Source organism: Equus przewalskii, chromosome 7 (genome assembly GCF_037783145.1).
Source record: "Equus przewalskii isolate Varuska chromosome 7, EquPr2, whole genome shotgun sequence".
In the NCBI taxonomy this organism is placed as follows: Eukaryota; Metazoa; Chordata; class Mammalia; order Perissodactyla; family Equidae; genus Equus; species Equus przewalskii.
In genome coordinates this window covers 57,136,936-57,155,132 of record NC_091837.1, presented here as the reverse complement: position 1 = coordinate 57,155,132, position 18,197 = coordinate 57,136,936, and the positions used below count along the sequence as shown (strand labels likewise).

At 38.9% G+C, this 18,197-nt stretch overlaps 1 protein-coding gene across 3 annotated transcripts in view; it reads right to left on the bottom strand.

Annotated features, from left to right (window-relative positions):
- MAPRE2 (microtubule associated protein RP/EB family member 2) overlaps positions 1–18,197 on the bottom strand; it is a 147,014-nt gene that overhangs the window by 112,290 nt on the left and 16,527 nt on the right. For all 3 annotated transcript variants that reach the window (XM_008529444.2, XM_008529443.2, XM_070629898.1), the window contains one exon: positions 11,243–11,304. Coding sequence is in view for 2 of the 3 variants with exons in the window: in XM_008529443.2 (XP_008527665.1) it covers positions 11,243–11,304 (62 nt within the window). In the remaining variant the exon portion in view is untranslated. The remainder of the gene's footprint in view (positions 1–11,242; positions 11,305–18,197) is intronic.

The window sequence follows — 18,197 nt, the reverse complement described above, 5'->3', positions numbered from 1 at the left end:
GCCAGCAATGTCAATTTTTCCAACAAAAATTCTCCTCTACCATTTTCACCTTGAAATCCAAGATAATTTTACCAAAGTAGAATTAAAATTTAATAGCTTCATGTTTTGATATCTTACCATATAGTAAAAATATCAAAGTTTTGATGAGATGCAGCTTTTTAAAAAAAAGTAGTGTGTCTGAGCCAGGCAACTTTTGTTACATATTGTTTTCTTTCTTTCTTTCTTTCTTTCTTTCTTTCTTTCTTTCTTTCTTTCTTTCTCTTTCTTTCTCTCTCTCTCTTCTCTCTCTCTCTCTCTCTCTTTCTTTCTTTCTTCTTTTTTGGTGAGGAAGATTGGCCCTAGGCTAACATTTGTTCAATCTTCCTCTATTTTGTATGTCGGATGCCGCCACAGCGTGGCTTGATGAACGATGTGTAGGTCCATGCCTGGATCCGAACCCATGAACCCCAGGCCAAAGCAGAGTGTGCAAACTTAAACACTATACCACTGGGCTGGCCCCATATATTGTTTTCTTGAATAGGAGGCAAGAGTGGTTGGATACTCTCGTTTCAAGGGACCTTTATAGAATTCATTACTCCTGGTTGGAGGCAATATCATTACACAGTGTTCCAGGCACTCAATTCATATTTTTTGACAAAGCAAGAAAAATTTTTCTCTAAGCCCAGCACTGGAAAAGGATGCTAATGGTTCAGTCCAGCTTATAAACCAAAGTAATGTTGTATGAGTGGCATTACTTCACACAGGTCTGAAACACTGCACTCTCCAAGAGCAAAAATAAAGTTAGAGACACAAGAATCCTATGAGAGAAACTCTGCCAAGTAGATATTATACAGCCTAGTCATCGCCTCGAGAAATCACAGCAGAAGAACACATCAGTGTTTTCAAACACCAGGTCCAATAAAGGCTTAACACCGCACCCCAAAGATGGAGTATGATGTATTGGAAAATAAAATATCCTCAGAGCCTAGAATTTAGTCCTCTAGGGAGGCACTCTGAGGCTTCTCTTGACCTTTACTGTTCATTTTCCCTTATGTAGTTTCATATTAACCTGATAACCTTAAGTTTATTCGCATTCCTTTCTTGAAGACTGAAACATGACTAACTTCAGACTAGAGACAAACTTAGTGCATGAATTTTAAGCTGAATGATATTTGAGATAAGGGATGCTGAAAATCTGTGTCATCCATACTACAAGTCACTGGGCAACCTGATGCCATTTTATAGACTATACAGCATTCAAGAAGCATATATTAAGTGTCTAATGTCTGGGGCACATAATTAAGTGCCTAATTAAAATAGAATGCATAATCTATTGCTCTTGAGAATATCATGTTTTGGAAGTCAAAGATTATATATGTGACACTAACAACGAACTAGCAGAAAGACAAATCAAGAATAAAATCCCGTTTACACTTGCCACAAAAAGAGTACCTAGGAATAAATTTAACCAAGGAGGTAAAAAGACTCATACAGGGGCCGGCTCCGTGGCCGAGTGGTTAAGTTTGTGCGCTCTGCTGCAGCAGCCCAGGGTTCAGATCCTGGGCGCAGACATGGCACCTCTTGTCAGGCCACGTTGAGGCGATGTCCCACATCCCACAACTAGAATATACAACTATGTACAGGGGGGTTTGGGGAGATAAAGCAGAAAAAAAAAAAGACTCATACACTGAAAGCTCTAAGATATTGTAGAAAGACATTGAAGAAGGCAAAGAAATGGAAAGATATTCTGTGCTCATGGATTGGAATAATTAACCTAGTTAAAGTGTCCATATTACCTAAAGCAATCTACAGATTCAGTGCAATCCCAATCAGAATCCCAATAACATTCTTCGTAGAAATAGAACAAAGAATCCTAAAATTTATACGGAATAACAAAAGACCCCAAATAGCCAAAGCCATCCTGAGAAAAAAGAACAAAGCTGCAAGCATCACAATCTCTGATTTTGAAATATAGTACAAAGCTATAGTAATCAAAACAGTATGGTACTGGCAGAAAAACAGACACACAGATCAATGAAACAGAATTGAGAGCCCAGAAATAAACCCACATATCTATGGACAGCTAATTTTTGACAAAGGAGCCAAAAACTTACAATGGAGAAATGAAAGTATCTTCAATAAACGGTGTTAGGAAAACTAGACAGCCACATGTGAAAAAATGAAAGTAGACCAAAACTAAAAACTAAATTAACAAACCAAAATAAAAATTAACTCAAAATGGATTAAAGATTTGAATGTAAGACCTGAAACCATAAAACTCCTAGAAGAAAATATAGGCAGTACACTCTTTGACACCAGTCTTAGCAGTATCTTTGTCAATATGTCTCCTTAGGCAAGGGAAACAAGAGAAAAGAAACAAATAGGACTACATCAAACTGAAAAGCTTCTGCACAGCAAAGGAAACCATCAACAGTAAAAAAACACAACCTACCAATTGAGAGGAGATACTTGCAAATCATATATCCAATAAGTGGTTAATATCCAAAATATATAAAGAACTCATATAACTCAACAACAACAACAAAAAACAACCCGATCGAAAAACGGACAGAGCATCCGAACAGATATTATTCCAAAGAAGATATACAGATGGCCAACAGGCACATGAAAAGATATTCCTCATCCTTAATTATTAGGGAAATGCAAATCAAAACTACAATGAGGTATATCACCTCACGCCTATCAGAATGGGTATTATTAAAAAGATTAGAAATAATTGTTGGAGAGGATGTGGAGAAAAGGGAACCCTCCTACGCTGCTAGTGGGAATGTAAACTGCTATAGCTACTATGGAAAACACTATGGAGATTCCTCAAAAAATTAAAAATAGAAATACCATATGATCCAGCAATTCCACTTCTGGGAATTTATCCAAAGAAAATGAAAATACTAATTTGAGAAGATTCATACACCCCTCTGTTCACTGCAGCATTATTCACAATGTCCAAGACTTGGAAGCAACCTAAGTTCCCATGATGGATAAATGGATAAAGAAGGTGTGGTACATATATATAATGGAATACTACCCAGCCATAAGAAAGATGAAATCTTACCATTTGTGACAACATGGATGGACTTTGAGGGTATTATGTTAAGTGAAATAAGTCAGACGGAGAAAGACAATTACTGTATAACTTCACTCATGTGGAAGAAAACCAAACACACACATAGATATGGAGAACAGATTGATTGTTACCAGAGGGGAAGAGGGTAGCGAGAGGGCAAAAGAGGTAAAGGAGCACGTGTATGGTGATGGATGACAACCAGGCTTTTGGTGGTGAACATGGTGTAGTCTATATAAAAATCGAAATATAATGATGTACACTTGAAACTTACATAACGTTATAAACCAATGTTATCCCAATAAAAAAAAGATTACTTATGCGAAACATTTCTTAAAAATCCAACGTAATACCCAACAAGGAATTTTACAGTATAATAACTATAATCACAGGGGATGTGGTATAACACTTCCAGTCAGGGGTATTATTTAACCAGTTATGATCTATACGTTTAAAGCCTACCAAAGTTAGCTTTGAAACAGACTTCATACATCAAACAACGGCAGGTTGCAATAATAATGGTATGTCAACTCTATAGACTATTCCACAGACATCGTGACTACAATCACAAATATGCATGGCAGTCTGGAAAACGGCTCATGACAAAGTCAAAAAGCACATACAAAAGTATACACAAGACATGGTTACTATGTAAAATTATATGAATGAGGACTAGAAGGGAAAAGAAAAAGAAAACATCATTTGTTAGGGTAGGATTATAGGTGATTTGCTTTTCATGATTTCTATTATTTTAATAATGGAAATTTTGGAAATTCTATAGAGGTAGAAGAAAATATACATGTAAGAAACGTTTGAGAAGGAGGGCAGGCAGCATTTGAACTCTGGGAGATGTTTGGTTAAATGATTGTAGATGATCCAATACATAAGACTATTACAAGTATATATAAATACCAAGTGGCTTGAGACTTTTGCCCAGATAGTAATTAAGATGCTGGAATATAACTTTGTTTCTTGAGTAATTTTTATCCAAATGATCGACTATACATCTTTTATGACACTAACGGTTACATTTCCATGAAGTGGTAACCTATAATCAACATAACTGAAGTGGTGGGAGCATGGGAAGGGAAGGAAGGAGAGGACAGGAGGAATGTGGGTACACTTTGGAGGTAATCAGGATTCAACACACACACATACACACATGTACAGAATTAAAGTCATTGCCTCTTATTACTCCGCTCTACCTCCAGTCTTACCCCTGAAGGTTTTCCGCTTCTTGGGTAGTTCCAAACATGTGTGTCTGGCTGTGAGTACTGCTTGTGGAAATAACTTTGGATTCACACCCGCTTGGGTTCTAATCTTGTCTCTACCACTTACTAGCTACATGCCTTGAACAAGTTAGTAATCTCTCTGAAACTCAATTTCCTCATTTGTAAACAGCATAGACAAGTTTCACATGGGACATAGAAAGATTAACGAGACAACACATATGAAGTTGCTGGCAGAGTGCTTGAACACAGCAGGCTTCAGATAACTTTTGTTCTCTCCCCACAATTTCCCTGCCTTGTACACGGGATTCTGGTGCTCAGGTATTAGAGAGACTGTTTAGGTAGAAATGAAGGTGGATCCACCTTGGCTGCAGGTTTTTCAGAGCTTGCCCCCTCTTCCATACTTAACCCTCACATGGATCAGAATCCCTTGGCTATAATCAACTTGCTGATGGCAGGATGAGTCCAGACTTGTTTGAACATCAAGGACCAGAGTGAATTTCCTGGGTTGGCTCTATTTGTAAACTGTATTTAAAATGTCAGTTTTATCTAATCTGGCTTCTAGAGCTGACTGTCCAATACAGTGGCCGCGTGTGGCTATTGACGTTGAATTAATTAAAATTAAATAAAATTTTAAATGCATATAAAATGTTCCTCAATCACATAGCCACATTCCAAATACTCAATGGGCACATGTGGCTAGTGACTGCCAAATTAGACAGCACAGATATAGAACACTTAGAACTCTGTGGCTATCAATGGGAATAAGATATGTCATAGGGTTAATACCCATCATCTTTGTTCATTAATTCTCTTCTTTTTAATGACTCTCAGACTGGAAAAAACTCAGATAGGGAAGTGGGGTAGAAGAAACACATTTCTTCATTAGTGGACCTCAATACATAAGCATTCTAGTCACTAGGATTTGAGACATCAATAGCATTCTTTCCACATACCACAGCCCACTTGTAAAGAAAATTGTGATAAGATATGTCAATCTCAGAGTAATTTTAGTGACATTTTTTGCCAGCGAAAATAAATATCACTTAACTGGATCCTGGTAGTCTACACAAAAGGCGGAAAACTATAGGAATATACAATGTACTAAAGGTTTGCTAAGCAGTTGGCAGGTTTATTTCTATATGCAAAGCAATAGTTGCCTCTGGTACCACAAGTACCTATGACAGGCAATACAAGTTTGTGAATGGAGGATGTGACACCAAACTACTAAATAGACTGTTCAAAATTTCCCTCGGAATCAGTCAAATCAATTACTAATTAAGGCTAGTCTCCAGTAATCTATTCCGTCAACAGAGGAGCCTGGTGAGTTAATTATAATCCCTGTACAATTATCATTATAAACCAAACAATCAGCAACTCTTAACCCAGTCATTTGGCTCCCAGAACTTTAAAAAAGAAAGAATAAAGCATTAGCCCACTTTAAAATAAACATATTATCCTCACGATCAATTTTCATGTTTCCGCAAAAAGGAGCTCGCTAAGTTTTCACCCGCCCAGGTACACGTGCCTCATTTGGACTGCTGAGCCCTGGGAAACAAAGGCGCATTGCCAAGAGGACCAGTACAACCATTAATTCATGGCCTCCAAACCTGAGTGGGTCTCAGTGCTTCCAGATCATCCTTCTGCTTCCCTAGTCAGCGCTGTCATTATTTGTAAACCAGACACATCAAAACTTTTTCAGCTTCTTTATCTCTCTGACCCTTTCACCTTCCCCTCACTCAGCAGATGACCTTGCCTCTGATTTCACAGAGCGTGTTGAAGTCACTACATAAGAATTTAAGTTTCCTGCCCCCAAACCTACACATTTACCTGCAAGGTAGCCTTCTTATTCTTTCTTGCTTGTTGCAGTGAAGAGGTGTATCCTGGTCAGTTGCGTCCTGCCTTCTCAAAGACCTGCTCTGTAATTTTGTATTGGTTCCTTCCCAGCAGCATTTGAACCACTCAAGTCTCTTCCACCTTAAACCAATTATTCTTGGTTTAAGAAGGTCCCACTCAAATATCTTAAGGCTTATCTAAACCTACCCTCTCCACTTCTCCATTTCTCCCTCACTGCTCAACATCTTGCATGCTGGGTCTCACTTTGGCCCTGCCATTGAAATTATCCTCACCATGATCACTAGCTATCACTTTGTTTCTAAAGCACTTTTTAGTCATTATCTTAGTTAACTTCTGTGGAACATTTGGAATTAATCGACCCTTTGTTCATTCTTGAAATGCTATTTTCCCATGGCTTCCATGATAGCATATCCAACTAATTTTTGTCCTATGTTTCTGGTGAAACGTGAAGAACGTGTAGCTCTAGGAGGGGAGGAGAAAGAAAAACATATGCCAGGTTCCCATGATGTATCCAACACTTATGTTACCTCAAATGATTCTCGCAACAAGCTCAAGATATACAAACTCAGTGAGGTCAAGTTATTCACCCAGATCCTAAGGAGGTAAATGGCAGATGTAGGAATTTGTTTCAAGTTTTCCTCTTTCTACCACTCATCTATTCATTACTTTTTAAATGAAATTTTAATTTAAATATCTAAAGTAAAACTTTATTTCTGTAGTCTGAGATGGGTAAAATACATATTATTGCTTCTGTGTGCATGAGGAATACTTAGGCTAATTCTCTTCTTAGTTCTTATTGCCTCAATGGTATAGACAAGGCAGGGAAAAATTACGGCAATGAGCAGAGAGCAAGCAGCCCACGAGAGTCAGAAGCCAGGTTCTGGTCTCACGGCTTTGTCACCAAATGTCTGACGCCTGTCTAGTCACTCAACTCTCCTTAGCCAAGAATATTCATCTGTAAAGTGAGTGAGTTGGAGGGGCCAGCCTGGAGGCATAGTGGTTGAGTTTGTGCGTTCTGCTTTGGCCACCCAGGGTTCACAAGTTCGGATCCCATGCATGGACCTACATGTCACTCATCAAGCCGTGCTGTGGTGGCATCTCACATACAAAATAGAGGAAGACAAGCACAGATGTTAGCTCATGGACAATCTTCCTCAAGCAAAGAGAGAAGGATTGGCAACAGATGTTAACTCAGGGCCAATCTTACTCACCCAAGGGAAAAAAAAATGTGTGCGTTTGATTAGACTATTATCAAGGTTCCTTCCAGCTGTTTAAAAAACAAAACACAAATGAAACCCTATTATTCCTAGTGATTTGCTTCAGTCATTAGTTGGTAAGAGCCAGGATGTAGGTCTTGCTGATCCCAGCCCTAGGCCCTGTGCATTCTCAGTGAACATACTCACTGGGGGAACTAACCGTAAATGTAGGCCAATTTTAATTGGAATGTTGATCAGTACAGGTACAACTAGGATAACCTTCAAATTTCCAGAAGCGAATCTCCCACAGATTCTGACACAATAACTAATGATGAAGACTGTGCCAAAGAGTAGCCATGACAAAGCTCTTCTAAAAGCTCCAGTTTCATCCCTACCCTCGTGCCTAGACAAGCTATCCTACTTATACTTACAATTTTTTTAAAGACTAACTACTCCACTAGATAGTGAGCTCTAACATCTCTGTCTTGTTCACCTTTATATCCCTAGCTTTTAACACAGGACTTGGCACATAGTTGGCAGTCAATAACTGTTTATGGAATGAATGACAAATCTCACCATCTGTGAGTATCCCAATTTCACTTTTCTGGGGGGTTTGGCTCAGATGTCATTTCTGCCCCCACCCCCACTCCTCCCAAACTCCCATCATATTTTAACTCCTATGGTGTGTCTCTTCTTGTGCATTTTATTATGATTATTTATGTGTATCTTAGCTCCCCAATAAGGTCAAACTCCGAAACAGAAGCTATTTTCTGCTCTCCATTGAAACCCTACAATACGGAGTTCATAGTAGGCACTCAAATGTTTGTGCAAGGAGCACATCATTCATCTTTATGTATACCAAACAGTCACACAGTTCTTTACAAATAGGACACATTGAAATATCATTGAATAGAGTAAATGTTATTTCTGATGACATTGTGGTGAGGCTAGTACCCTTGAACTGCAAATGTTCGTAAAGTACTCCAAATCTTTTAGGAAAAAATATGGTAAACTTAGATTCAAAGTCATAAAAATGGTCATATCCTTGAATAATAATCACACTTCTGGGACTTTGTCTTAAGAAGATAAACAAAAACAAAGAAAAAAACAAATTAAATTGAAGCCCACCAATCAAAATAACAACAAAGTCTACCAAAAAAGTTAGCATAGCATTTTTTTAGCAAAAAATTGAAAGATATTATAGCACATTGATACAACATACTATTCTATTCTAATGATAGTTCTGAGGACTCATGAAAGGTGCTTGTGGCTGTTGCTAAGTAAACACAAAGTTCACACGCACTATAACTGCTGTAGAAAAATAGGAATACTTATGGCAGAGCAAATATGCAAAAAAAAAAAAAAGGTTATTTTGGGATGGTGTTTGACAGGCAATTTTTTCCCACAAAGTTTCCTTTAAATTTGTTATATTTCTGCTAAAAAATTTGGTAGAGTCAACATTAACCTTTCCTTAACGTAGCTCTATTTTCCACGGACAGTTATTTAGTGAGGACCAAAGCATAAAATGACATTGTTTACTAAATAGCTTTTGCTCCAGTATTTAAGTTTAGGATTCAGGTGATGCCTGAATAGGGATGCCATTCAGTGTCACGAGGTATAAGTTACAGGCGTGCTGCACATGGTGCAGAAACAGATTTGGATGAAAAAGAAGCAGCTAGACCCAGCAAAGGATTCCAGGATCCCAGATTACCCACTCAAGGAAACTATGAATACTAGTTTCTGAGAGGGCTAAATAAGGAGGCCGAAATCTAGAACGGATATGAAGAGAAGGGAGAGGAATTAAGGATGGCCGTCTTCTTGATTCTCTACCATCTCCTATCCCTGTACCATGTATTATCTCACGAGAATCTGTAAACTATGGCCTGCCAGCCAAATGCCACTGGCTGCCTGTTTTTGTAAATAAAGTTTTTGGAACACAGCCAAACCCATTCATTTACGTATTGTGGATGTAGTCTTTTCATGCTACAGTGAGTTGAACAGTTGTGATTCATAGACTATAAGGCCCACAAAGCAGAAAATATTTACTATGTGGCTCTTTACAGAAAAAGCATTTGTCCTGTAGCCGCAGATTTATAAGCAGGTTTATAAAGAGACACCCAGTTTAGGTAATGGACCAACTTTTTCTATTACTCTTTCTTCAAACATGCCAGCCTAGAAAATAAGACGATCATATAACTTATCATCCAAACTGAGATACTTTCGAGAGTGAAAGGAGGTGCGAATGAGGCTGTACTCCAGGACAACGGAAGCAAACCAGGACCGTTCCAGACACCAGCCATCAGGGCCCCCACGAGAAGGGCTAGAAGGACAAGAGCAGCTCTCAGAGCACACTCGATTGCCTCGTAAGGGGCTGCTTTCCTAAGTACACAGAAAGCTTAGGTGACCCCTCTTTTTGGTTCTTCCTGTTTCAGTTTCCCTCAGACACCTTCCCTTTGTCCCGACCGTGCTCTAGTGCCGGCTCTGGTCCTTCAAGAGTCCAGCTGTTCGGACACCACTCGTGGTACATATCTCCACTTTCACTGAAGCAAAGGGGGGAAAGGTTATTCATCCACTGGAATAAACCTTAATTATTTCACATCAATACAAATAAGAATTTTGTACTTGCAAATTTCGCTTGGTTTAATTTCAAGGCAATTGCTTAAGATTCTACTCTTCTTTGGGAGAAGAGTTTTAGGTTTCTCTTCTCAAAATTTAAAAATGACCATCAACCATAGCATTTATAAGAATAAGACCTCAATATTTATGGTATATTATCCATTGATTTGAGCTTTTAATACTCACCAACATGGTTTGGAGAATTATTTAAGAGTGAAGTTTCTAATTTCATCATTCCAGAATGGAAAAAAAAAAATACAACACATAGCCCCAATACACATTTTCCCCACTTCTAGGAAAAATTTTTAATGCTGTGGGGAAAAATAAAAATGAAAGATGTTTACAGCACCTTTGATGAAATTTAGGACGTTACATTTTGTGAGACTATTCTCTGTGTGAACAATAGCAGCTCATAGCTTGGAAACCTCTCTGGATGGCTTTCCAAATATTGCCATCTGGTGGAATTTCAGTTAATTGTTCCTTTGTTCTAGGGAGCTCCTTGAAGTGAAGCTGGAAGGCACTATTAGAGACTCAGAATACCAGTGGGAAAAAACAGGTCAAGTGATTATGTCTCAAGCACAAATCCCAAACTGAAAAAATAGGACTCTCAGGGTCTTCATCTCCTTTTCGAAATTCCTCTCTCTCTTTCTACTGTAGTCAATCGATCAGTTGCCTTGACTTTTTTTTTTCCGAGGAAGATTAGCCCTGAGCTAACATCTGCCAATCCTCCTCTTTTTGCTGAGGAAGACTGGTCCTGAGCTAACATCCATGCCCATCTTCCTCTACTTTATATGTGGGATGCCTACCACAGCATGGCTTGCCACGCGGTGCCACGTCCGCACTCAGGATCCGAACCAATGAACCCCGGGCCACCAAAGCAGAACATGCTCACTTAACCTCTGTGCCACTAGGCCAGCCCTAGTTGCCTTGATTTTTAACAAGATCAAATAATCGCTTATTCACAATTAGAAATATCATGAGGTCATTAGACTATATCTTGACATTCTCTTCTTCCACTTATCACTAATAATATCTCCAAATTAAACTTTAATTGGCTCAACCATTTTTAGAAGAATTGCTGATAGCAGTTAATTAGCCATTAGTACACATGGGAAATGGAATATAGTTTAAAAAATAATGTTTTAACGAAGGATGTTTACTCAACTATTTGCTTTAATTGTATAATGGAATTTTGAAAATAGATTTGTTACAGAGGCATTTATGAGACTCCAGCTGAATCTGTAAACAGGGAATCATACAACATGATTGATACTGAAACCTACCTTGTGCATCCAGGCTCTCTCCCTGGCTGTCGAGATGAGCTGTTCCTCTGAGAAATGGGATTCTGAGATAGTAAAAATGAAAAACAGAAAAAAGAGAGAGCATTTAATATGATGAAAACATAGGAGCAGAGAGTTATAATTTAGTTCATTGGGTGTGGCCAGCAATGGAAAAGGAGATTAAAGAAAAGATGCACATAAAATATCCAAATTCAGTTGATTTTACCATAGGAGAGAGATTAAGTCAGCCAAACAATGGGTTTCTCAATCTACATTATTAGATAAATTTTTAGGTTGATTTATTATAGTTTGTGAATATTTAGTATAACATCAGTCCTGTGAAGAGAATTTTTTTACATTTTCCCCCATAGTCTAATGCGATGAGAATCACGTGTTAGCAGATAACCCCAGGAAGCAGTGCCTCGGGTAGGGCATCGAATGCCCACATCAATTAAAGTATTGACTTCCACAAACTTAGATTAATTTGCAGGTTTTATATCCAGTATCAACATAGGCTTATTCTAGTTGCGTTGTCAAAAGATTTTTGTTTAATTTTAACACGATAAACATTGTGAACAATGCCAGGATCAAACTTCAAAATATATACACCAAGAAGTAATAATTTACTTTATAAGAATTAGCTATTTCTCTTCAAAGCATGCTCTGGCTAAATGATAAGACAGTAAACTGATGAGAGACAAATTCAATTCTAGAGGCTGAGAAATGTGTCTGAGTTCCAGGTTTTGAGGGTTCAATGTTGGGGTTGGGGTTAATGGTAACTGGGGAGACTGCTTGTGGCTCAAGCAGATGCTACTAAAAAGGACCTGAGATGCATGTGTGCGTGAGCCTTAATGGTCTTCCCAACACTCCAAGAAACAAATTAGAAATGACCCCCGGCCACCTTCTACCTAAGCGCTCATCCTGCACACTGCTCCTCTGTGTTTTCTGTATATGGTCATTTCAGAAATGCCTTTGGTGCTTATTTAGTTTAAAATCAATTGTATAAAAATAAAATATTTGTGGCAGATCCAACACGCTGTGATTAATCCCAGACAGAGTTCTGGAGATATTCCTGGGAGAAGAATTTTTTTAAAGGAAGTGGGAGGCCATTTTACACTTTTCCTACAAGAGAAAGAAGAGATGGTGAAAAAAAAAAAATGGAAAGAACAAAATGGTAAGTGCTGAGAGAATAAAAGTAAAGGTGATGGCTGAATTTTTAATGTTACACTACTCAATAAGGGAGCTCAAAGGTAATTTGTACAATTTGACTTGTTTAAAAATTATAAAATTTAACATGAATGGTTTCAAAAACTGAACCACATAAGCTGACAATTTTAATTTTTTTCCTTCAGATAGAACAGGTAGAATTTCTTCACATTTAATAGCATTTAATTTTATGAGTATTTCACATTTTCCAGGACTTAAGGATAGTTGATGAAACAAACAAACAAAAATCCATTCCCATCCATATCAGTTTTTTTCCTCTAAATCCTCCAATCTTTTAGAAATTTTACCTGAATCAGAATAAAATTTCCATTTTCCTTCTTTATTTAACTAGGACCCAGTAGTTATGTTACTAGGGGAAGTATTGGCCACCAAGCTAGGAAGCAAGAGCATAAGGTTCCTACTTTATCTATAAACCAGATAATTAGCCCTTAGAAAATTCAGGATTGGCTATAGACAATTGGCTTTTTTTTTGTTCTCTGACAACAGCCCATTGCTAATTTTTCAACAGCTGCAACGGATCCGTTTGGAGAAGAATGACATCATTTGTTGAACACCCCTGCACAAGTCATTTCACATATTTTATCTAATTTAATCCTCAAAATCACCTTACTACAAATAAAGAAACTGAGGTCCAGAGTAATGGAGCAGTTTGCCCAATATCGTGCAGCTAAAAAGTGACAAATTCTAACTGAGTCTGCTGGGGTCTCGTATCTGCTCTCTCTTTTGCCACACCATGCCACCTTCAAAGCCGGGACTTTGCCATTGATTTGAAACATCTGGAGAGTTTTTGCTCCACTCCTGGGATATGGTAGGTGCTCAAGAAGGCACAGCCTTACCGGGGTGGAGGTCTAGGCTCCCCACCGGTGGGGGTGGCAGGTGAGGCAATGGTTTCCTCTGCGGTGCTTGGCAGGAGTAAAACAGTTATTGTCTATGAGTTTCACACTTTGTTTATTTATTATTATTATTTGTTGGTGAGGAAGATTGACCCTGAGCTAACATCTGTTGCCAATCTTCCTCTCTCTTTTTTCCCCCTTCTCCCCAAAGCCCCAGTACATAGTTATATATCCTAGTTGTAAGTCATTCCAGTTCCTCTATGTGGGATGCCGCCATGGCCTGGCTTGATGAGTGGTGCGTAGGTCTGCACCCAGGGTCGGAACCAGTGAACCCCAGGCCATCGAAGTGGAGTGTGCGAACTTAATCACTTGACCATGGGGCCGGCCCTGAGCTTCACACTTTAGATAAAGATTAATTCAAAATAGATCACTATGTAAATGTAAAATGTAAAACTATGAAACTTTTAGGAAAAAAATGGGGAAAATCTTTGGGATCTAGGGATTGGCAAAGAGTTCTTTGCCTTAACACTAAAAACACAATCCATAAACGGGAGAATTGATAAACTGGACTTCATCAAAATTAAGAACTTTGGCCCGTATTGAAGTGGATGTAAATATAAGGTATAAACTAGGAGAAAATATTTGCAAACTACATATCTGACAAAGAACTAGTATCTAGAATATAAGACTCTCAAAACAATAAAACAAAGATTCAGAAAATGGGCAAAAGACATGAACAGACATTTAAGCGAGTATGATATACAGATAGCAAATAAGCACATGAAATGATGTTCAACATCCTTAATGAGATATCACTATATACTTATCACAATGGCTAAAATAAAAAATAATGACAACATGAGGTGCTGATGAGGATGAGAAGAAGCTAGATGATTCATATATTGCTTATGAGAATGTAAAATGGTTCAGCTACTCTGGGAAACATTTGGCAGTTAAAAAAAAATAAACTAAACATGCAACTATCATACAACCCACCAATTGCACTCCTGGGCATTTTTCCAGAGAAGTTAAAACTTCTGTTTATAGCAGATTTATTCATCATAGCCCCAAACTGGAGACAACCCAGATGTCCTTCGACAGATTAATGGTTAAACAAACTGTGGTTGCCATGGAATACTACACAGCAACAAAAAGGAATCAATTACTGATACATGCAAAAACCGGGATGAATCTCCAGAGAATTCTGCCGACTGAAAAAAGCCAATCCCATAGGTTATATACTGTATGATCCCATTTATCTAAAACTCTTGAAATGAGAAGACCATAGCAAAGGAGCACAGATTAGTGGTTGCCCGGGGTTGAGGAGGGAGTGAGGGATGTAGGGTGGTTATAAAAGGACACTATGAGTTATTCTTCTGGTAATGGAAATGTTCTGTACCTTGAGCATGTATCAGCATCAATATCCTGGTGGTGACATTGTACTATAGTTGCAAGACATTACCACTGAGGGAGAAAGTAAGTAACAGGCACATGGAATCTCTCTATATTGTTTCCTTTTTATTTTATTTATTATTATTTCTTTTTGAGGAAGATTAGCGCTGAGCTAACATCCGTGCCCATCTTCCTCTACTTTATATGTGGGACACCTACCACAGCATGGCTTGATAAGGGGTGCCATGTCCACACCAGAGATCCCAACCGGTGAACTCCGGGCCGCTGAAGGGGAAGGTGCGAACTTAACTGCTGTGCCACCCGCCAGCGGGCTGGCCCTCTATGTTGTTTCTTACGATTACATGTTAATGTACAATTATCTCAAAATCAGAAGTTTAATTTTAAAAGTCAGGAGATTGGACAGCAACTAGAATTGAGCAAGATACCTCCTTTCTTTTATTTTCTTAACTTTTCAGAGAAGAACAAAAGCCCTAAGGTAGCGGGTGAGATGGGGTCAGGAATTTGCTCCACGTTGCACAGATTTGAGAAAAAATGTCTTACCTAGGATCCTAGCATTCAGAAACCATGGCCAACATTCTGCTGTTCAATCTTGCCTATTTTGGAATTTTCTCTGCTGTTATCCTTTCGCCCACATTAACTTTCCCAATCCTTCATTAAAATTCAAAATACTGATATAAATACACACACTCAAAACCAGAAGCGACTTCTAAATAGCAGTTTGATACGCTGCGTTTTGGAAACGATCTCTCATACCTTTGAGCTCATGCTTTCCAAGAATTTCCACAACTCCCACATCTTGTTTGCACAGGAATAGAATTTCATCCTCTGTGGTTTTTGTGGATGACAAAGGCAGGTGTTCTGTATTCTAACCTGGGCCACACACTAAATAAGGGCCTAACCATAAAGTGCCCCCGTGAGGGAGCTGGCAGTGTCTCCCCTCGTGTTAGGGGTGACCATGTTGACTTGTGCTCTTCTTAGTTTGAGCGCTAGGCAGCTCCTCAGAAACGAGCGGCTGTAAGCCAACTGCTTTCTCTGGGCTGGGTTTGGTTTTAATTGAAAAAACCAAATATTTTTGTTAGGATCAGAGTCATGACATGTCAAACTCTTTAACAAAGCATACTTTGTTTTTACAAAAGTCCATTTTCCCTCATCCTCTAGAAATTTCAAATCCTCTTTCTTTGAACAAAGTCAGAATTCTAACATCCCATATGTGGTGCACTGTAGGACATCTGTCCTAGCTAGAGAGTCACCCCAAAAGATGGCTTCTATGTCTGGCCATAAAACCCCAGGCTCATAAGAGAGATATCAGAATGAAAAAAGGGTGGTAAAAATCTTTCCAATCATGCCATGCCATTGAAAGAAGGAAGAGCTCTCTCTTTCTTCAGTGCTGTGTATCTAGCCAATGAGGCTTCTGATCAACACAAGGGTGAAGCGTTCTCCTCACAAAGAGACAGGAATTACTGCCTCCCCAGTTGTTCCCTGCTTTTTCAGGAAGAGAACACCGCTGGGACCTGAATCTGGGTTTTCCTCTCAGGAGTTGACTAAGCTATCTTTGGATCTTCAGAACCAGCGTGTATCCTGAATCCCAAACTTCCCGTGGTTGCTTGGACATATTGAATCACGCCAGTTGTATATCACATTCTTTAATGTGGGAGGTTCACAGCTTTCTAGGAACAAAGCAGCTTGTACACATTAACAGAAGGTCACAGGCTGTTAATCCTCAGGCTGATCCTACTCGATGTCAGCCTTCCAGAGACCTGCCTCCACCAAGCCCCGCTTCAGTGAGTGGTCTCTGGTTGGACTCAGTGCCTTCCCAGTGGCAGCAGAGGGAGGCCAAGAGCCTGCCTGGTTCAACTCGCCAGGGGCACCAGAGGCAGGACTGCCGGGAAGTGCAGAGCTGAGCACACACCACCACGGAAACCAAACCAAATGAGATTATCTGGCAAGTAAAGGAGGTCAAATTACACTGAATCCTGGGTATTGAGAATGGTACAACACACTCCTCTTCTTAAGAAAAGCAAACTACCAAATGGCCTGTATTGTATATTTAAGGGCTTTTGAAAAATTATAGCTAGCTGATAAAGGGATTTTGGTGGTACCTATTAAGAATCGTAATGATGTTATAAACTTCTTACGGTCGTGTGATTTGGGCTTCTATAAAAATAAAAGATAATCCCCAGAAACGATCTAAAGTGATAGCTATAATAAAAAAGAAATTCAGTTTTTTTGTACAAATTGAGCCTAACCCCCTCTTCTTAGAATCCTCCTTTATCCATCTGCTACTTCCCTTGTGAACCAGAATGAAAATAATTTTTGATGGCCCTTTCTATCCTAGAATAGAATATTCAGAATGCTAAATGTTCGAAAGCAAAATTCTAAGAAAAAACAATGTGAGAAACTACATATATGAGAAATATGTGCATTAAACTTCAATGTAATGTTTTCGATAATTATGTTATTTTCACTTATCCTTTTATCCATTTTTAATTAGATAGCCTTGAAAATAGAGTAGTTGGAATAGAAGAATGGCTCTTTTCCTCATAAGTGTGGCCGATAATGAAATGTAGCAGAATGTTCATGAAGCCGGAAAGGAGCACAGAGAACAGTATCAGATTACTTAGAGCCCAGGGTTCAAATTTAGTGTTTGGGTCATAGCAGAAACTAACACTGTGCTTTACATGCATCCTGTGTTTATAGTTGGTTATTCCTTTGACCATCCAAAGAAAGAACCCAGTAACATATTTAGAATGTTAAAAGTGTAACATGTGAGATCTAAGTAAGACTTTGGCAGTGACAAGAGGGTTACTTGGACTCTGGGTATTGAGGGTTGCTATGACCTCCCTCAGAAGGTGGGTAACCATTGTTCAACTTTTGCAGAAATCTTTTCAAACTCTAATATTTCCAGCAGAGTCTGTTGAAAGTCTTCATAAGTGGATGGAACCTGTTGAAATGTGCAGAAATGTTTGCACAGCCTCTGCTCCCAAGTTTTCTGTTTGAGCTATGTGGACCCTAGAATGCTAATGTGACAACCAACACTGCCCCTGGGGTCCCTGCTGTGGGGTCTGCCTTACAGGAGAGTCCATTTACAAAACGTTTGGGGATTGTGTCAATAATTAAATTCCTCAATGTGGAAATTCATGCTGAATTCCACTCGCTTGGGAAATAACCTAGTGAAGTTCCAGAGCAGAAGCACCACTTATGCCATCAGGGATAAAACAACCATATGGGAAAATCAACCTATTATGGGAAATAAATCCAGGTAAAATACCCAACTGGAAAATATTTCTTTCCATAATTATACATGTCTATAGCTCTTTTTTTTTTTTCAGGAAGATTAGCCCTGAACTAACATCCGCCACTAATCCTTCTCTTTTTTAAGGGAGATTGGCCCTGAACTAACATCTGTGCCCATCTTCCTCCATTTTATATGTGGGATGCTGCCACAGCATGGCTTGATGAGCAGTGCATAGGTCTGCACCCAGGAC